Consider the following 22371-nt stretch of genomic DNA (forward strand, 5'->3'; position numbering starts at 1 on the left):
GTGGCAACACATGGAGTTGGGTTGGATATAGTCATGGTAGGATCCATGATAGTGGCAACACATGGAGTTGGGTTGGATATAGTCATGGTAGGATACATGATAGTGGTAACACATGGAGTAGGGTTGGATATAGTCATGGTAAGCAAAATACTTACTTAACATATTGTGCAGCTTTCTGTTGCAGGATCTTTTTATGGGGGGGGGGCCCTTTTTTGTTGACACATCACACACATGGTTATGGGCTTTAAAAAAGAAGACACCAGTACCATGTCAGATATAGTTTAGATGTATTCATATTTGAGTTTGCATCCCAATATGACACTTTAAATACATCACAGAAGACTGAAATGTAACAAAATGCCTCTTGTGTTTATTGAACTGTACACTGAGATGCTCAGTTGGTCAACATTCCCCTCCAGTGATTCCCCAACATCTTGTCAACATGTGCCCCAAAGATGGATCAGATATCTAATACCAGTCATTCTTTATAGACATTTATCCATAACAAGACTTAGGTGTCCCCTATAGTGTCCAAAAACCTCTCCACAATGTTACATGTTTTAAACATCTTTATTTTCATGCATATAACTTGTCAAAAAGCATTTTTATGACCAAATTCACATTCTTTAGTGTAGACAATATTTTTGTTCATGTTTTCATGTGTTTGAGATTAGTTCCCTGAATGGTCAAAAACCTCTTCAAATAAAAGTACGTTTATAGCACAATATATCTTACAGGTAGGCCCTCTCTCACATCATGTCACAAGCTGACAGGCTCCCAGGGGAAGGGCAATAAAAGGCCCCAGCTCACTCAACTGCTCCTCCCCTCTCCAACAGCCATCAATCCAGAACATCCTGAAGACAGAACATCTAAAAGATCATCTGGGAATCCTTTCTTCCTCATGGAGCTTTTTGAAAGTGAGTTCAATATTCAATGTGATGTTTGTACAGTGCCTTCGGAAAGTATTTAGACTACTTGACTCTTTCCACATTTTGTTACATTACTCTAAAATGTATTGAATTACATTTTTCCTCATCATTCGACACACAATAACCCAATAATAATTGAATTTATCACAAGTGGACTCCAATCAAGTTGTAGAATCATCTCAAGGATGATAAATGGAAACAGGATGCACCTGAGCTCAATTTCGAGTATCGGAGCAAAGGGTCTGAATACTTATCTAAATAAGATTTCTGTTGTTAATAAATTAGCAAAAAATTCTAAAAGCCTTTTATTTTTTATTTATTTATTTATTTATTTCACCTTTATTTAACCAGGTAGGCAAGTTGAGAACAAGTTCTCATTTACAATTGCGACCTGGCCAAGATAAAGCAAAGCAGTTCGACAACATACAAAAACACAGAGTTACACATGGAGTAAAACAACATACAATCAATGATGCAGTAGAAAAAAATAAGACTATATACAATGTGAGCAAATGATGTGAGATAAGGGAGGTAAAGGCAAAAAATGCCATGGTGGCAAAGTAAATAAAGTATGGCAAGAAAAACACTGGAATGGTAGATTTGTAGTTTGAAGAAAGTTCAAAGTTCAAATATAAATAATATGGTGCAAAGGAGCAAAATAAATAAAATAAATAAATACAGTAGGGGAAGAGGTAGTAGTTTGGGCTAAATTAAAGATGGGCTATGTACAGGTGCAGAGATCTGTGAGCTGCTCTGACAGCTGGTGCTTAAAGCTAGTGAGGGAGATAAGTGTTTCCAGTTTCAGAGATTTTTGTAGTTCGTTCCAGTCATTGGCAGCTGAGAACTGGAAGGAGAGACGACCAAAGGAGGAGTTGGCTTTAGGGGTGACCAGAGAGATATACCTGCTGGAGCGCGTGCTACAGGTGGGTGCTGCTATGGTGACCAGTGAGCGGAGATAAGGGGGGACTTTACCTAGCAGGGTCTTGTAGATGACCTGGAGCCAATGTGTTTGGCGACGATTATGAAGCGAAGGCCAGCCAACGAGAGCGTACAGGTCGCAGTGGTGGGTAGTATATGGGGCTTTGGTGACAAAACGGATGGCACTGTGATAGACTGCATCCAGCTTGTTGAGTAGGGTATTGGAGGCTATTTTGTAAATGACATCGTCGAAGTCGAGGATTGGTAGGATGGTCAGTTTTACGAGGGTATGTTTGGCAGCATGAGTGAAGGATGCTGTGTTGCGAAATAGGAAGCCAATTCTAGATTTCACTTTGGATTGGAGATGATTGATGTGAGTCTGGAAGGAGAGTTTACAGTCTAACCAGACACCTAGGTATTTGTAGTTGTCCACAAATTCTAAGTTAGAACCGTCCAGAGAAGTGATGCTGGACAGGCGGGCAGGTGCAGGCAGCGATCGGTTGGAGAGCATGCATTTAGTTTTACTTGTGTTTAGGAGCAGTTGGAGACCACGGAAGGAGAGTTGAATGGCATTGAAGCTCGTCTGGAGGGTTGTTAACACAGTGTCCAAAGAAGGGCCAGAAGTATACAGAATGGTGTCGTCTGCGTAGAGGTGGATCAGAGATTCACCAGCAGCAAGAGCGACATCATTTATGTATACAGAGAAAAGAGTTGGCCCAAGAATTGAACCCTGTGGTACCCCCATAGAGACTGCCAGAGGTTCAGACAGTAGGCCCTCCGATTTGACACACTGAACTCTGTCAGAGAAGTAGTTGGTGAACCAGGCGACGCAATCGTTTGAGAAACCAAGGCTACTGAGTCTGCCGATGAGGATGTGGTGATTAACAGAGTCAAAAGCTTTGGCCAGGTCAATGAATACGGCAGCACAGTATTGTTTCTTATCGATGGCGGTTACGATGTTGTTTATGACCTTGAGCGTGGCTGAGGTACACCCATGACCAGCTCTGAAACCAGATTGCATAGCGGAGAGGGTGCGGTGGGATTCGAAATGGTCGGTAATCTGTTTGTTGACTTGGCTTTCGAAGACCTTAGAAAGGCAGGGTAGGATGGATATAGGTCTGTAGCAATTTGGGTCAAGAGTGTCACCTCCTTTGAAGAGGGGGATGACAGCAGCTGCTTTCCAATCTATGGGAATCTCAGACGACACGAAAGAGAGGTTGAACAGGCTAGTAATAGGGGTTGCAATAATTTCGGCAGATAATTTTAGAAAGAAAGGGTCCAGATTGTCACGCCCAGCTGATTTGTAGGGGTCCAGATTTTGCAGCTCTTTCAGAACATCAGCTGAATGGATTTGGGAGAAGGAGAAATGGGGGAGGCTTGGGCGAGTAGCTGTGGGGGGTGCAGTGCTGTTGAATGCAGTAGGGGTAGTTAGGTGGAAAGCATGGCCAGCCGTAGAAAAATGCTTATTGAAATTCTCAATATCGGTGGTGACAGAGTTTCCTATCCTCAGTGCAGTGGGCAGTTGGGAGGAGGTGTTCTTATTCTCCATGGACTTTACAATGTCCCAGAACTTTTTAGAGTTGGAGTTGCACGAAGCAAATTTCTGTTTGAAAAAGCTAGCCTTGGCGTTTCTAACTGCCTGTGTGTATTGGTTTCTAACTTCCCTAAAAAGTTGCATATCGCGGGGGCAGTTTGATGCTAATGCAGAACGCCACAGGATATTTTTGTGTTGGTTAAGGGCAGTCAGGTCTGGGGAGAACCAAGGGCTATATCTGTTCCTGGTTCTAAATTTCTTGAAAGGGGCATGCTTATTTAAGATGGTGAGGAAGGCATTTTTAAAAAATAACCAGGCATCCTCTACTGAAGGGATGAGGTCAATATCCTTCCAGGATACCAGGGCCAGGTCGATTAGAAAGGCTTGCTCGTTGAAATGTTTCAGGGAGCGTTTGACAGTGATGAGTGGAGGTCGTTTGACCGCTGACCCATTACGGGTGCAGGCAATGAGGCAGTGATCGCTGAGATCTTGGTTGAAAACAGCAGAGGTGTATTTAGAGGGCACGTTGGTTAGGATGATATCTATGAGGGTGCCAGTGTTTGCGGCTTTGGGGTTGTACCTGGTGGGTTCATTAATAATTTGTGTGAGATTGAGGGCATCAAGCTTGGATTGTAGGATGGCTGGGGTGTTAAGCATGTCCCAGTTTAGGTCACCTAGTAGCACGAGCTCTGAAGATAGATGGGGGGCAATCAGTTTACATATGGTGTCCAGAGCACAGCTAGGGGCCGAGGGGGGTCTATAGCAGGCGGCAACGGTGAGAGACTTGTTTTTGGAGAGGTGGATTTTTAAAAGTAGAAGTTCAAATTGTTTGGGTACAGACCTGGATAGCAGGACAGAACTCTGCAGGCTATATCTGCAGTAGATTGCAACACCGCCCCCTTTGGTCGTTCTATCTTGTCTGAAAACGTTGTAGTTAGGGATGAAGATTTCAGAGTTTTTGGTGGACTTCCTAAGCCAAGATTCAGACACAGCTAGGACATCCGGGTTGGCAGAGTGTGCTAAAGCAGTGAATAAAACAAACTTAGGGAGGAGGCTTCTAATGTTAACATGCATGAAACCAAGGTTATTACGGTTACAGAAGTCATCAAAAGAGAGCGCCTGGGGAGTAGGAGTGGAGCCAGGCACTGCAGGGCCTGGAATCACCTCTACATCCCCAGAGGAGCAGAGAAGAATAAGTATGAGGGTACGGCTAAAAGCTATAAGAATTGGTCGTCTGTGACGTCCAGAATAGAGAGAAAAAGGAGCAGGTTTCTGGGGGCGATAAAATAGCTTCAAGGTATAATGTACAGACAAAGGTATGGTGGGATGTGAGTACAGAGGAGGTAAACCTTGGCATTTAGTGATTATGAGAGAGATATTGTCTCTAGAAACATCATTGAAACCAGAAGATGTCATAGCATGTGTGGGTGGAGGAACTGAGAGGTTGGATAAGGTATAATGAGCAGGGCTAGGGGCTCTACAGTGAAATAAGCCAATAAACACTAACCAGAACAGCAATGGACAATGCATATTGACATTAAGGAGAGGCATGCTTAGCCGAGTGATCAAAGGGTCCAGTGAGATTCAGACAGCTAGCCGGGCCATAGGTAGCAAGCTGGTGGAAGATGGGAGGGAGGTCTGTTTTTAGCCACCTCGTGCGTTTCCGTCTGTGGGTTAGTGGGGTTCCGTGTGGAAGGGGGGACCTGTCCAAGTTGGCAAAATAGTTAGTTATAGTGGCCCAAGAAAGGTGTCCGATAGACCTATTCAGATCGCAGCCGATAAGACAGCTAACGATTATCCGGCCGCAGATGGGCGATCAGGTTACGTCGCGACGGAGGGGCCAGTTGGATAACTCCCTCGGGCAGATAACGTCGGTGGTCCAGTCGTGAAGACCCGATGGGGCTCCGCATCGGCAGTAAAACGGGTCAGGATAGGTGAGTTGTAGCCCAGGAGACACTTCAGCTGGCTAGCTCAGGAATAGCCCAGGAGTGGCTGACGGAACTCTTCAGCTGGCCAGCTCCGTAATAATGTGTGTTAATTCCGTGACCGACGTTGCCAATAGTCACTCAGGTAGCAGCTAGTTAGCTGCAAGATCCAGGTGTAAATGTCCAGAGCCTGCGGTAGAAATCGGGGAAAGGAGAGAGAATAGGTCCGGTATGCTCTGGTCTGAGTCACGCTGTACAAAAACTGGCGATAGCTTTTCGAGCTAATGGATAGCTGAGGACAGCTAACCGTGGCTAGCTGAACTTCAATGTTAGCCAGTGAGAATGGCTAACCTCTGGCTAGCTTCTGTTGTGGAATTCAGATGAGGTAAATAATTCTTTCTTTTTTAACTTGGTGAGGCGGGTTGCAGGAGAGGCTTTGAGGTTGAGTTTTTTAGAATAAAACATGTAAAAAGATAAGTGAAGAAAAAATATGTAAATATATATATACACGGGACACGACAAGAGGAGGGTAATGGACGTCTGAAATGCTACGCCATCATGGATTTCATATTGCTTTGTCATTATGGGCTATTGTGTGTAGATTGCTGAGGAAATTGTTTAATTTAATCCATTTTAGAATAAGATGTAACGTAACAAAATGTGGAAAAAGTCAAGGGGTCTGAATACTTTCCAAAGGCACTGTAAGTGATTGTGGAGAAACCATCATTGTTATATTCTAATTAAAATCATTGACCCATAAGAGAACACGTGACCAAAGCAAGGCGTGACCCATATAGAATTAAAACAACATTCATCTTAATGAGAAATATAATCTAATAAACAAATGTTTGCATAATCAAAGACATGAAAACATTGTATTTAGCTAGGCTTTCATATGGCCAGGAAGGTCATTGAGAATAACAATAGACAATAGTTATTGTTGCTATCCAATTATGATATAAAACAAAACAAATTGCTGAACATGGGATCAAAATGGATCAAAATGTGAAAAAAATGTCAAGGAGGTGTAGAATTCCTATAGTCATTGTTCAGGCTTAACTATGGAGTGGGATATCAGCCACCTCAGTGACAACAACAGAACACAAAAATATATAGTTTACACAAATATTAGCATGTTAGCTCTTATTGCAGGACTCTTATTGGGAAATCATCTCCCCAGTCAACCTATTGTCTGTATTGAACATTTATATTGAACTGTAGCAGCTAGCTAACTGGCTACTGATCAACCTATTGTGTGTATTGAACATTCATATTGGACTGTAGCAGCTAGCTAACTGGCTACTGATCAACCTATTGTGTGTATTGAACATTCATATTGGACAGCCTTACCTATAGAGTAGCACCACCACCCATCAGCCCATTCTCTTCTTGATGTCAAAGCTGCAGTGTATTGTTGCTATAGGAGTTTATGATTAACAATCCTATTTATTTCAAGCCCCACTAAGATGTCACCATACTATTCCTTTAAAGCCCCTCTGTCAGATATAAATCATCAGAGTGGGAAACCAACTGACATGGAAACAATGTAGCAAATGTATCACTATCAGAGGGCTTATTATGACATCATATAGAACTACTCAGACATTCCAAATATCACTTGATTATCAGAGGGGTTATTATGACATCAGATAGAACTACTCAGACATTCCAAATATCACTTGATTATCAGAGGGGTGTATTATGACATCAGATAGAACTACTCAGACATTCCAAATATCACTTGATTATCAGAGGGGTGTATTATGACATCATATAGAACTACTCAGACATTCCAAATATCACTTGATTATCAGAGGGGTGTGTTATGACATCATATAGAACTACTCAGACATTCCAAATATCACTTGATTATCAGAGGGGTGTATTATGACATCATATAGAACTACTCAGACATTCCAAATCAGGCTTCATCCACATCATGAAGGTGAATATTGATCCAACCATTTCAAAAGTAATGACCAGGCTGATGGAAACAGGATATGTCTGAACACTTCTATAAATGCCGACAGACTATATGTTAGTTCGTTTGACATGGTGGGATCCTTTTGTGTCAGTAAAAATGCATGAGCGAGAAATGGATATGGAAACTCCTTTATCCGCATATATTTATATAATAACCATCACATCTTAGTTAACTTGGAGACACGATGATATGTTGTGTGGTCCTCCCACTACGACTTGGGAAACCATGTAGTTTATTAGGCTACAGATGAAATAAGTTAGGAACTTCACAGGGTGGTGAAAGTGGAGGTGATGAGCTTGATGCTCCTTTCCAATACATTTTGATGGTCTTATTCTGGTGACATGATGATAAATAAAATAATATCTCTCTTATCCATAATAATCTCATCATGTAGGTAGCCTACCAGCACTGTATCTGTGAGATGTTGGCAACAGTGCACGTGCCAAGAGACATTCAGTACAGTTGGAAATGCGATGGAAACCCATTTAACTTGTATTTTTCGATTTGGAAAATGTGAATTTAACAGCAAAAGTAATTTATTTGTCACGCAAAGCCTTTTATCCACAATAAGTATGTTTGATAGAAACATTTCTGGTGGGAAAATGCATGTATTGTTTTATGCAGATGTTTGAATATTCACATGAAAATCTGTCGCAAATTGCATGGGAAACGTAGCTACTAAGGTGGATATTGATCCAACACCTGCCGCTTATTCAAACCAGCCCACTGGGCACAGACGTCAGATCAACATCTAGTTTCGATTTACATTTCTTTGTCGTCGTCAACTAAAGTCAATTCAACATGAAATCAACACAAAATGTCCCCTGTCATTGGATTTAGGTTGCCAGTTGGGTGAAAAATAAATAAAAATTACCGATGTTGATGGATTTTTACAAATCCAATCAGTTTTCAAAATTGATCTAACATCATCGTATGGATTTGTTTTGTTGAAATGTGGAAATAATGTTTATTCAACCAGTGGGAGGCTTGTAAATGCCCCCAGGAAAGTTGAACGAGGAACTCTTCATTGAGACAATGATGAAACAGCAATCCGTGGGCGAGTTGTGGTGGATATTATAAAATAAGGATCTGCTGGAGTCCAAGTCAAACCAAGATTCTTTATTTCTGAGCTCAGAGAGAATAACAGAGTTACAGAGCGTAGTGTAGACAGTCTGAATTCCTGTAGCATTGGGTGATGAGCACATATCTTTATAGTTTCCTGTTCCTGGGAGGGACTTTATTCATACAAGGACACATGTGCAAATTGGTTTGCAACGCAGGATGATACTCCCAGGAACAGGAGATTATAATAGGATAGTTTCACAAGGTTAGTCACATAATCAGTTATGTGGACACATACAACTAACATTTTCCATTACAGAGTCTGTGAACATTTTCATTTCATTAAATCATCAGTGGGCCAACAATGCAAATGTAAACAATAGAACAAATGCATCACATCCAAATATCACTTGATTATCTCTAGTGCTGGAGGAATGACAACCATATAAACACACACAGTCAGAGTTTAAAAAATGACCATTTAAACACATGGAATCTGATCTACTCTATTCAAACTGACATACTCCATATTGTCATGACGTGGCCCTTTCTGGGTATAGATCGTGGCTTCCCCCTCTCCTACACCCAGGTTCTGTTATCTCAGGTCGTAAATTCCTGGCGGAGACTCTCTCCCCCTTTTCATGCAGAGAGAGACCACAGAGTGAACAAAGGGTTTCACGTGGCCGAACTCCTAAATCCCCCAAATGGAAAAATTAAACTATATGTCCACCTTTGAGAGTGTGGGAAGGGTCCGTGGACACTTAAGGGACAGTGTGTTTCATTTGGTGACCTCAGAGAGGACAGGAAACACGCATAACTATGTCTCTGAATGTGTGCATTGCTCAATTATGGGGTTTGCATCTAATTCTTGCATAAAATGAATGAGTAAAGATGAAACTATTTGTGAAATGATGTAATGTGATGTTAAACCTTTAATGTGAGAGAATTGTATTCCCTTTATAGATTAACTAAGTCATTGGCCTGTCCCCAGCACAGACATGATCTGGAACCGCCTTTCCTATTGTTACGAATAAAAGCCCCTCCTAAAATAAATCCTCTTCAGACTGAGCAAACCCACAGCGTGAGCTGTGATTGCGAATAGTTTAGACAACGCATACCTCGTGTAAGCTGAGGTGGCACAGGTTTGAGTACCAAGACTAGAAAACCATCCCACGTGGAGCATTGGCTACATGGCTGGAAATGGTTAAACTCTGAGACTATTGATCCCTACAGAATAAGAGCATTAGTGGGTCTGTGGGGGCATAAGATAATTACTAGTCTGCAGCTAGAAATGATGTAAACCTGGGATGCGAATACCGACAACCGCTGAAACATCTATTCTATGAGAGAATTTCTGAATGGTAATCTGAAGTATCCATTCTAACCAAGAAAGAATTTGAACTTCAGGGAAACAGAAAGAGAGACTCGGATGAACTCTCCAGCAGACGGACCGGATTCCAACAGATCACAACGACACATGGGCGTAAATATATATTGATTGCAATTATTCCTGAATGAGTGAGCGTTCATGCTCAAAGGATTAGCATTTCGAATAGTACACAGTTGAAGTCGGAAGTTTACAGACACTTAGGTTGGAGTCATTAAAACTCATTTTTCAACCACTCCACAAATTTCTTGTTAACAAACTATAGTTTTGGCAAGATGGTTAGGACATCTACTTTGTGCATGACACAAGTAATTTTTCCAACAATTGATTATTTCACTTATAATTCACTGTATCACAATTCCAGTGGGTCAGAAGTTTACATACACTAAGTTGACTGTTCCTTTAAACAGCTTGGAAAATTCCAGAAAATGATGTCATGGCTTTAGAAGCTTCTGATAGGCCAACTGACATAATTTGAGTCAATTGGAGGTGTACCTGTGGATGTATTTCAAGGCCTACCTTCAAACTATGTGCCTCTTTGCTTGACATCATGGGAAAATCAAAAGAAATCAGCCAAGACCTTAGAAAAAAAATTGTAGACCTCCACAAGTCTGGTTCATCCTTGGGAGCAATTTCCAAACGCCTGAAGGTACCACGTTCATCTGTACAAACAATAGTACGCAAGTATAAACACTATGGCACCACGCAGCCATCACACTGCTCAGGAAGGAGACACGTTCTGTCTCCTAGAGATTAACGTCATTTGGTGCGAAAAGTGCAAATCAATCCCAGAACAACAGCAAAGGACCTTGTGAAGATGCTGGAGGAAACAGGTACAAAAGTATCTATATCCACAGAAAAACAAGTCCTATATCAACATAACCTGAAAGGCCGCTCAGCAAGGAAGAAGCCATTGCTCCAAAAACGCCATAAAAAAGCCAGACTACGGTTTGCAACTGCACATGGGGGACAAAGATCGTACTTTTTGGAGAAATGTCCTGTGGTCTGATGAAACTAAAATAGAACGGTTTGGCCATAATGACCATCGGTATGTTTGGAGGAAAAAGGAGGAGGCTTGCAAGCTGAAGAACACCATCCCAACCATGAAGCATGGGGTGGCAGCATCATGTTGTGGGGTGCTTTGCTGCAGGAGGGACTGGTGCACTTCACAAAATAGATGGCATCATGAGGTAGGAAAATTCTGTGGATATATTGAAGCAACATCTCAAGACATCAGTCAGGAAGTCAAAGCTTGATCACAAGTGGGTCTTTCAAATGGACATTGACCCCAAGCAAACTTCCAAAGTTGTGGCAAAATCGCTTAAGGACAACAAAGTCAAGGTATTGGAGTGGCCGTCACAAAGCCCTGACCTCAATCCTATAGAAAATGTGTGGGCTGAACTGAAAAAGCGTATGCGAGCAAGGAGGCCTACAAACCTGACTCAGTTACACCAGCTCTGTCAGGAGGAAAGGGCCAAAATTCACCCAACTTATTGTGGGAAGCTTGTGGAAGGCTACCCAAAACCTTTGGCCCAAGTTAAACAATTTAAAGGCAATGCTACCAAATACTAATTGAGTGTATGTAAACTTCTGACCCACTGGGAATGTGATGAAAGAAATAAAAGCTGAAATAAATAATTCTCTCTACTATTATTCTGACATTTCACATTCTTAAAATAAAGTGGTGATCCTAACTGACCTAAGACAGGGAATTTTTACAAGGATTAAATGTCAGGAATTGTGAAAAACTGAGTTTAAATGTATTTGGCTAATGTGTAACTAAACTTCCGACTTCAACTGTGTGTAACCCGTTTGTCTTTCCCGTTTCTTTCTCAGACCACACCCACTTCCCTTTGTCCACCAATCATATCGGCTTAGCCCAGTGGGGAATCTTCCCAATCATTCATTAGTAACCAGTATCTACTGTTTGTTTGCGCATTTCTGTGATTATGTAGTTAGTAAATAAATGATTAAGCCAATTGGTGTACGGATGATTTATAAAAAAAGGCTGGGTTCGTGCAGACAACCAACAATTTACGACGTTTGGAATGAGACTGACGCGAGGTAAAGAATAATTCATTAATATATGACTAATTGATCAGATATTAAAATATCTGAAGAGTTATATTCAGAAAAGTATAACTTTGTAATCTGAAGACTTTCCGTGGTGCCCCGACATCCTAGTCAATTAAATGCACATGGTTAGTTTAATCATGTAATAATAATTACAGAGAATTGATTTGATAAAATAAGTCTTCACTTTTAATGATGCCAAAGACATGACAATATTCAATTCATATTTTCTAATAAAAACATACAAATATATTTTGGAGTATACTTGGTACAATTAAATGTCATATGGTATAAACAAGTAAACACATTCTCAGTCAACAATACAAGACAATGGGAGCACTGTGTATGTTCTCTGATTAATTTTAAGTCAATGTGATGTGAAATACAAGTTTACACACTAGGAGAAGTCATTATTCTCTCCTGTGTGGATTCTCACATGTTTTTTTAAGTGACTGATGAGTGAAATGCCTTCCCCCCAGTCTGAACATTTGTAAGGCTTCTCCCCCGTGTGCGGTCTCATGTCTTCTTCCAGGCGTCCTAATTGGGTAAAACGCATTGCACGCTGGGATCAGTGGTAAGGTTTCTCCCCTGTGTGAATTCGCTCATGCTCTTTCAGGCTTCCTGACCGGCTAAAACTCTTTCCACACTGGGCGCAACGGAAAGGCTTCTCCCCTGTGTGTATTCGCAAATGATCTTTGAGGGTGTCTAACCGCTTAAAACTCTTTCCACACTGGGAGCAATGGTGAGGCTTCGCTCCTGTGTGTATCCTCTCATGTCTTTTCATGTTAACTAAATGGTTAAAACTCTTTCCACAATGGGAGCAGTAGTAAGGCTTCTCCCCTGTGTGAATTCGCTCATGAGCTTCCAGCTTAACTAATGCCGTAAAACTCTTTCCACACTGGGAGCAGTGGTATGGCTTCTCCCCTGTGTGTATCCTCCCATGTCTTTTCATGTTTCCTAACTGGTTAAAACTATTTCCACACTGGCTGCAATGGTATGGCTTCTCTCCTGAGTGTATTCGCTCATGAGCTTTCAGGCTTCCCAACAGGCTAAAACTCTTTCCACACTGGCCGCAATGGTATGGCTTCTCTCCTGTGTGTATTCGCTCATGAGCTTTCAGGCTTCCTAACCGGCTAAAACTATTTCCACACTGGGCGCAATGGTACGGCTTCTCTCCTGTGTGTCCCCCCTCAGGTCTTTTCAGGCTCCCTAACTTGATCTGGGAGCAGAGGTGTCGTCTTGCTGGTGTGGTCTTTGGTTCCTCCAAGTTTGATTTTCCTCCTGCCAAAGACAGTGTTTATATAAAAAGAGACCAGAATGAAACCTCCACTCTCCAATTATGTGAAAATTTGTTTACATTGCTTTGCCAAGATAATCCATCCACGTGACAGGTGTAGCATATCAAGAAGCTGATTAAACAGCATTACACAGGTGGTGCTTGTGCTGGGGACAATAAAAAGCCACTCTAAAATGTAAAGTTGTCACACAACGCAATGCCACAGATGTCTCAAGTTTTGAGGGAGTGTGCAAATGGATTGGGGACTGCAGGAATATCCACTGGAGCTGTTACCAGAGAACTGAATGTTGCTTTCTCTACCATCAGCTGCCTCCAACATCTTTTTAGAGAATTTGGAAGTCTGTCCAACGGGCCTCACAACCGCAGACCAAGGACCTCCACATCGTCTGAGATCAGCCACTCGGACATCTGATGAAACTGAGGAGTATGTATCTCTGTAACAAAGCCCTTTTGTGGGGAAAACTAATTCTGATTCGTTGGGCCTGGCTCCCAAGTGGGTGGGCTTACGACCCCACAGACACACCAATGGCTGCGCCCCTGCCCAGTCATGTGAAGTCCATAGATTAGGGCCTAAAATGTATTTACATTGACTCATTTCCTAATATGAACTGTAAATCATTGAAATTGTTGCGATTATATCTGTTCAGTATATATAAATATACAGAACCAGTCAAAAGTTTGGACACATCTACTCAATCAAGGATTTTTCTTTATTTTTACTATTTTCTACATTGTAGAATAATAGTGAAGACATCAAAACTACGAAATAACACATATGGAATCATGAAGTAAACAAAAAAAAGTTTAACAAATCAAAATATATTTTATATTTGAGATTCTCCAAAGTAGCCACCCTTTGCCCTGATGACAGCTTTGCACACTCTTGGAAATCTCTCAGCCAGCTTCATGAGGTAGTCACCTGGAAAGCATTTCAATTAACAGGTGTGCCTTGTTAAAAACTAATTTGTGTTTTTCCTTCTTAGTGCGTTTGAGACAATCAGTTGTGTTGTGACATGGTAGGGGGAGTATACAGAAGATAGCCCTATTTGGTAAAAGACCAAGTCCATATTATGGCAAGAACAGCTCAAATAAGCAAAGAGAAACAACTGTCAATCATTACTTTAAGACAGTCAATCCAGAACATTTCAAGAACTTTGAAAGTTTCTTTAAGTACAGTCGCAAAAAACATCAAGAGCTATGATGAAAATGGCTCTCATGATGACCGCCAAAGGAAAGGATGGCCCAGAGTTACCTCTGCTGCAGAGGATAAGTTCATTAGAGTTACCAGCCTCAGAAATTGCAGCCCAAATAACTGCGTCACAGATTTCAATTAAGAGACACATCTCACCATCAACTGTTCAGAGGAGACTGCATTAATCAGGCCATCATGGTCGAATTGCTGCAAAGAAACCACTAGTTAACCTCTACGGGCTAGGGGGCAGCATTGAGAATTTTGGAAAAAATATGTGCCCATTTTTAACTGCCTCCTACACCAACTCAGAAGCTAGAATATGCATATTATTGTTCAGGTTTGGATAGAAAACACCCTAAAGTTTCTAAAACTGTTTGAATGGTTTCTGTGAGTATAACAGAACTCATTTGGCAGGCAAAACCCTGAGACAGATTCTGACAGGAAGTGGATACCTGATGTGTTGAATTGACTTTAAGCCTATGCCATTGAAAAACAAAGGGGCTGATGAATGTTTTGGCACTTCCTATTGCTTCCACAAGATGTCACCAGCCTTTACAAAGTGTTTTGAGTCTTCTACTCTGAGATCTGACCGAACAAGAGCCTTGGAACGGTGATGGCCGATTAGACACCTGGCGTGCGAGTTCATGTTGGGTACTCTCGTTCCAATACGTTTTAAAAGAGAACCCAATCGTCCGCCTTGAATTTTATTCATGTTCTGGTTAAAAAAGGCACTAATGATTTATGCGATACAACGTTTGACATGTTTGAACAAACGTAAATATATTTTTTCCGTTCGTGAAGTGAAGTCCGGCTGGCTTAGATCATGTGCTAACAACACAGAGCTTTTTGGACATAAATGATGAGCTTTTTTGAACAAAACTACATTCGTTATGGACCTGGGATTCCTGGAAGTGACATCTGATGAAGAGAATCAAAAGGTAATGGATTATTTACATAGTATTTTCGATCTCTCCAACATGGCGGTTAGTCTGTATCGCAAAGCGTATTTTTCTGGGCGCAGTGCTCAGATTATTGCAAAGTGTGATTTCCCAGTAAGGTTATTTTTAAATCTGGCAAGTCGATTGCATTCAAGAGATGTAAATCTATAATTCTTTGAATGACAATATAATATTTTACCAATGTTTTCTAATATTAATTAATTATTTTGTTGTGATGACTTGACTGCCGGTTATTGGAGGGAAACGATTTCCTGAACATCAACGCCATAGTAAAACGCTGTTTTTGGATATAAATATGAACTTGATAGAACTAAAAATGCATGCATTGTCTAACATAATGTCCTAGGAGTGTCATCTGATGGAGATTGTAAAAGGTTAGTGCATAATTTTAGCTGATTTTATGGTTTTGGTGACGCCTGTCTTTGAATTGACAATACATTACACACAGCTATTGTCAATGTACTCTCCTAACATAACCTAACTTTATGCTTTCGCCGTAAAACCTTTTTGAAATCGGACAACGTGGTTAGATTAAGGAGATGTTTATCTTTCAAAGGGTGTAAGATAGTTGTATGTTTGAGAAATTAGAATTTTGACATTTATTTGGTTTCAAATTTGCCGCTCTTGAAATGCACCTGCTGTTGATAGGGTGCGCCACGGGTGGCACGCTAGCGTCCCAAATAGCCCAAAGAAGTTAAGGACACCAATAAGAAGAACAGACTTGCTTGGGCCAAGAAACACAAGCAATGGACCGTTGGAAATTTGTCCTTTGGTCTGATGAGTCCAAATTTGAGATTTTCGGATCCAACCGACATGTCTGTGAGACGCAGAGTAGGTGAACAGATGATCTCCGCATGTGTGGTTTCCACCGTGAAGCATTGAGTGATGGTGCTTTGGTGGTGACACTGTTTGTGATTTATTTAGAATTCAAGGCACACTTAACCAGCGTCGCTACCACAGCATGCTGCAGCAATACGCCATCCCATCTGGTTTGCGCTTAGTGGGACTATCATTTGTTTTTCAACAGGGCAATGACCCAACCACAACCAGGCTGTGTAAGTGCTTTTTGACCAAGAAGGAGAGTGATGGAGTGCTGCATCAGTTGACCCAACTGAGATGGTTTGGGATGAGTTGGACCGCAGAGTGACGGTAAAGCAGCCAACGTGCTCAGCATATGTGGGAACTCCTTCAAGACTGTTGGAAAAGCATTCCAGGTGAAGCTGGTTGAGAGAATGCCAAGAGTGTGCAAAGTTGTATTTGTATTAGTCGGGGATTGCCTTATTGGGAACAGATAATGGGCAGATTTATTTTATTTGTTCAAACTAAACTACAGCACTTACTTTGATGAGTCAAATCTGATCCTTTCTTCTCTTCTCGTCCTCTCACAGTTACACTCAGCCCCGTTGTTTTCCTGCAGTCCACCAGCAGCACAGACAACCTCTTCATACCCAGCAGTAAGGTGCTACCGGGAGAGGCATGACACGGGGACTCCAGGAGGGAGGAAGGGCTAGCGTTGTCCTGGTAACCATAAAGAGGGGACACAGAGACATATCATTATGGATGCTGATGCCACTGTTGTCATAAAGTGCTTTACAGAAACCCAGCCCAGACCCTGATAGAGCAAGCTGTATGCTAGACCAGACCAAGCTGTACCATCTGGTGTTCTGATCTGGAGAGACTCTTCTCTGACTCGTCAGCATCAGGATGTTGTTGATGCTCCCCAGAGGATCCACAATAGTCATGTATCTCTCCTGTGTGAACGAGAACATCAAACAGATGGTAAACTTATTACTGTCTATTACAGTCATAGGGTCTTCCAAGAGGCATTCATATGTCTAAATGAATTGGGTGCCTTTTGTGTCCCTTTGATATTTTAAGTATAAATGATGTTCCAATATTGAATTTTAAAAGCCTGTTATATTATATAATTAAATGTAATTTAAAAGTCCCCAAAAATATATGTACCAATGACAGATTGACCCTTTAACAATTCCTACAGTACAGAACAACATATTAAAGTGTAGAACTTCAGTAGAATGCCCCTTTAAAACCACACATTAGTTCAACAACTGCATTGTTTGTGCCCCTGTTTAAGACAGTACTCACTGGTGTTAATCAGATATTCTGTCTCCTCCTCTTTCACTCCCAAAACGTCTTCCTTCTTCACCTTTATTGAGATAGAATCTTTTAGAGAGGAAGAGGATGCTTTCGCTTCTTTTCCTATAACAACCTCCTCTTCCTCATTTTTCATTCTGAAAGGTTCTTTCTCTCCTTTCACTGTAATATCCTCATCTTCTTCTTTCACGACAATGTTCAGCGCCAGAGCTTCTTTCTCTCCTTTTACTGTAATATCCTCCTCTTCGTCTTTCACGATAATGTTCAGGGCCAGAGCTTCTTTCTCCGTCCAACAGACATCCTCTTCTTTAGCAGGGGATGAGTAGTTTAGTGAGCTCATAGTCAGGTATGTTAGCTAGCTAGCTAGTTAGCATTAGCGACTAGCCTAGTGCTTGGCTCAGTATCAGTCTTTAACAAATTTGCAAATTGAACAAGCAAATCAGGTTCAAGTTAACGTCAACTGAAATGTGTTTTAAACACTGCGGTTAGCTAATGTACATTAACATAGCCTAAAACGTAAATCTTTCAGTTTTATGTCAGCTAGCAAGCTACCGTGGTGATTGAAAGAGTAGCGGTGTTGTTGTTCCTGAAGAAGCGTCCGTCCAGTAAATTATACGTCACGCAAGAAGCAACACATGAAAGACGCACATCGCCATCTGTTGACTGGAGTGGGTAACGCAGTTTGGAAACAACAGTTACTACACTTTTAGTATTGGAAAGAACGTCATAATAATTTAACAATAAGCTGATATATTTTCTCTTACGTCTTACAAATAATACTTTCCTGTACACAGACGTATAAACTTAATATGTAGATTATGAATAAATACTTCCATGAATAGGTAGTGTGTTAATACACATTTACTCAGTTCATTTTTATCTAGATGTGACTATACTATTCCCTTGAAGCCACGCTACAAAGCTACAACAGGTGTAGGTGTTACCGTGAAATTCTTACTGACAAGCCCTTAACCAACAATGTAGTTAAGAAAAATAAGAGTTAAAAAAAAGCACAATAACACAATAAAAAAACTATACCGTGGCTACAGAGTCAATGTGGAGGCTATATACAGGAGGTACCAGTACAGAGTCAATGTGGAGGCTATATACAGGGGGTACCAGTACAGAGTCAATGTGGAGGCTATATACAGGGGGTACCAGTACAGAGTCAATGTGGAGGCTATATACAGGAGGTACCAGTACAGAGTCAATGTGGAGGCTATATACAGGGGGTACCAGTACAGAGTCAATGTGGAGGCTATATACAGGGGGTACCAGTACAGAGTCAATGTGGAAGCTATATACAGGAGGTACCAGTACAGAGTCAATGTGGAGGCTATATACAGGAGGTACCAGTACAGAGTCAATGTGGAGGCTATATACAGGAGGTACCGGTACAGAGTCAATGTGGAGGCTGTATACAGGAGGTAAGGGGTATCGAGTCAATGTACTGAGGTACAGTGTCAATGTACTGAGGTACGGCTTAGGAGCAGGTGTTGAAATAAAAAGCATACAGCTTCATACAGTTTAATTTAATGAGGCTTAATGACCTAAAGCACAATTATATTTTAGTAAAAAAACATGAGACAAGTGTACGAGCAGTATGTGTGTTCTCTCATGAACTTTAAGTAGCCTATATTTGATGTGATATATTCCTTTTGAGAGAGGATTGTGTCACGGCACAGATCTGGGGAAGTGTACCAAAACATTTCTGCAGCATTGAAGGTCCCAAAGAACACAGTGGCCTCCTTCATTCTTAAAAGGAAGAAGTTTGTAACCACCAAGACTCTTCCTAGAGCTGGCCGCTCAGCCAAACTGAACAATCATGGGCGAAGGGCCTTGGTCAGGGAGGTGACCAAGAACCTAATGGTCACTCTGACAGAGCTCCAAAGTTCCTCTGTGGAGATGGGATAACCTTCCAGGACAATCATCTCTGCAGGACTCCACCAATCAGGCCTTTATGGTAGAGTGGCCAGCCGGAAGCCACTCCTCAGTAAAACGCACATGACAGCCAACTTGAAGTTTGCCAAAAGGCACCTAAAGGACTCTCAGACCATGAGAAACAAGATTCTCTGGTCTGATGGAACCAAGATTGAACTCTTTGGCCTGAATGCCAAGCGTCAGGTCTGGAGGAAACCTGGCACCATCCCTGTGGTGGAGCATGGGTGGCAGCATCATGCTGTGGGGTTGTTTTTCAGTGGCAGGGACTGCGAGACATGATCGAGGGAAAGATGAATGGAGCAAAGTACAGAGAGATCATTGATGAAAACCTGCTCCAGAGCACTCTGGACCTCAGACTGGGGCAAAGGTTCACCTTCCAAGAGGACAACGACACTAAGCACACAGCCAAGACAATGTGGAAGTGGCTTCGAGACATGTCTCTGAATGTCCTTGAGTGGCCCAGCCGGAGCCTGTATTTGACCCCGATCGACCAACTCTGAATAGACCTGAAAATAGCTGTGCAGCAACGCTCCCCATCCAACCTGACAGAGCTTGAGAGGATCTGTAGAGAAGAATGGGAGAAACTCCCCAAATACAGGTGTGCCAAGATTGTAGTGTCATACCCAAGAAGACCAGGGTGTAATCGCTGCCAAAGGTGCGTCAACAAAGTACTGAGTAAAGGGTCTGAATACATTTTAAAATACATTAGCAAAAATGTCTAAAATCCAGTTTTTGCTTTGTCATAATGGGGTGTTGTCTGTAGATTGATGAGGAAATCCCCCAATTTAATACATTTTATAATAAGGCTGTAACGTAACAACATGTGGAAAAAGTCAAGGGGTCTGAATACTTCCCGAATGCACTGTAAGTGATTGTGGTGGTGTATGTAGACCAGAATATCAGGAACAGGCTGGATGTGAGAAGGAGGCTGGCATCTCACTGCCATTCAGCATTGGTGTATGTAGACCAGAATATCAGGAACAGGCTGTTTGTGATGTAAAAAATGCTGTGGTTTGGAGACAGGCAAAAAGGAATATTCAGTTTTAGTCAGGGTTGGGGTCAATTCCATTTAAATTCCAGTAAATTCAGGAAGTAAACTGAAAATTCCAATTCTCTTCTATGGTTTTCAATGAGGAAAATGTGGAATTGTAATTTGGTTTACTTCCTGAATTGACTGGAATTGAAATGGAATTGACTCCAGCCCTGTTTTTACTATAAAGCTGTCAGCGTCATCAATTAGTCAAATCAAATCAAATGTTATTGGTCACATACACATGGTTAGCAGATGTCATTTTGAGTGTAGCGAAATGCTTGTGCTTCTAGATCCGACAGTGCAGCAGTATCTAACAGCTAATATCTAACAATTCCACAACAAAACCTAATATACACAATCTAGTAAAGGAATGGGATGAGAATATATACATATAAATATATGGTTGAGCAGTGTTAGAGCGGCTGATGCAATAGATAGTGTAGAAGAGATAATATAGGATACAGTACGCAGTATATACATATGAGATGAGTAATGAGTAAGTCAATCGATGTTATAATGCATAACGCTCACAGATGTGCTTGTTCTCATTCAGAGTACATTTTCTAATTGAATAACAGAATAGAAAAAATAAAATGTATTATGCACCTGAATAACTTCGACACGGACAATCTGGTTGATTCTCTGGTTGATTCTCTGCTCAACAACACTGACTGTGAATCAATCTGGTTGATTCTCTGCTCAACAACACTGACTGTGTCAAACTTTGCTGTGTGTCCAAGGCTGTCACAACTGTCATCAGCTGCCATGACGGCTGCTTGCTCCCTCTTCCATAGTGAGAACACTGCTGGCTCAACATGGGTTTCTGAGAGACTGGATGACGGCTGCTTGCTCCCTCTTCCATGGTGAGAACACTGCTGGCTCAATATGGGTTTCTGAGAGACTGGATGATGGCTGCCTGCTCCCTCTTCCATAGTGAGAACACTGCTGGCTCAACATGGGTTTCTGAGAGACTGGATGACGGCTGCCTGCTCCCTCTTCCATGGTGAGAACACTTCTGGCTCAACATGGGTTTCTGAGAGACTGGATGATGGCTGCCTGCACCCTCTTCCATAGTGAGAACACTGCTGGCTCAACATGGGCTTCTGAGAGGCTGGATGACGGCTGCCTGCTCCCTCTTCCATGGTGAGAACACTGCTGGCTCAACATGGGCTTCTGAGAGACTGGATGATGGCTGCATACACATATTTCTCTGATGTTATCGCGGGTGTAGCGAAACAGTACAGTAATATCTAACAATACAAAACAATACATGCTAATCCCCACAATTTATTTTAAGGATTTAGAAAAATAGAAATAGTAGAACGAGCAATGTCAGAGTCTGGAATATAAATATATACAGTTTGTTTACAATGTATTTGATGGTGTGTATTGAGGTTAAGGACCGTATATGAATAGAAAAGCTGTGTACAGCAGTAGTTATATAGGATGAGCCTGGACAAGAATGCAGGGTGGAGTACTGGGTGGTAGACGGCTAATAACAGTGACTAAAGTTTAGGGCAGGGTATTAGGAGGAGGCTGGCCACTGGTGACTATTTAACAGTCTGATGACCTGGAGATAGACCACACATTAACCACACAATAAGTATTGTGGTGGCAGCATCATGTTATGGGTATGCTTGTCACCGGTAGGGACTGGGGAGTTTGTCAGGATCAAAAGAAATATGAAACGAGCAAAGCCCAGGTAAAAGGTTAAAAATCAGCTCAGTGGGGGGGGGGGGGCTTTTCCAATTATAATATAAAACAAAACAAATTGTTGAACATGTTCTATAAAATCTACTCGGATGGTATCGCGCCGTCCCAACCTTCGCTCTCTCTCCCCCGCTACTCTCTCCTCTTCCATCCTATCATCTCTTCCCTCTGCTCAAACCTTCTCCAACCTATCTCCTGATTCTGTCTCCTCAACCCTCCTCTCCTCCCTTTCTGCATCCTTTGACTCTCTATGTCCCCTATCCTCCAGGCCGGCTCGGTCCTCCCCTCCTGCTCCGTGGCTCGACGACTCAT

General features: G+C 41.8%; 3 protein-coding genes across 5 annotated transcripts in view; all 3 read right to left on the minus strand.

The window, feature by feature from the left end:
- Positions 1-22371, minus strand: part of LOC115178195 (zinc finger protein 658B-like) — a 1063446-nt gene that overhangs the window by 271251 nt on the left and 769824 nt on the right. The gene's annotated exons all lie outside the window — the stretch shown is intronic.
- Positions 1-22371, minus strand: part of LOC115178199 (zinc finger protein OZF-like) — a 92028-nt gene that overhangs the window by 36378 nt on the left and 33279 nt on the right. The window contains exon 1 of one of the 3 annotated variants that reach the window (XM_029739290.1): positions 17367-18036. The exons of 1 other annotated variant lie outside the window; for it this stretch is intronic. In XM_029739290.1, the coding sequence (XP_029595150.1) occupies positions 17367-17715 (349 nt within the window). In that variant the 5' untranslated portion in view covers positions 17716-18036. Of the gene's footprint in view, positions 1-17366; positions 18037-22371 lie in introns of those variants that run through there. One more of the 3 variants, XM_029739292.1, reaches the window with a different exon arrangement.
- Positions 11979-16951, minus strand: LOC115178228 (zinc finger protein 3-like). The gene is made up of 3 exons (XM_029739326.1): positions 16914-16951; positions 16601-16778; positions 11979-13093 (listed from the first exon to the last, which is right to left on the minus strand). The coding sequence occupies exons 1-3, from the start codon at positions 16914-16916 to the stop codon at positions 12381-12383; spliced, it is 894 nt and encodes a 297-aa protein (XP_029595186.1). The 5' UTR covers positions 16917-16951; the 3' UTR covers positions 11979-12380.

Source organism: Salmo trutta, chromosome 38 (assembly GCF_901001165.1).
Source record: "Salmo trutta chromosome 38, fSalTru1.1, whole genome shotgun sequence".
Taxonomy (NCBI): Eukaryota; Metazoa; Chordata; class Actinopteri; order Salmoniformes; family Salmonidae; genus Salmo; species Salmo trutta.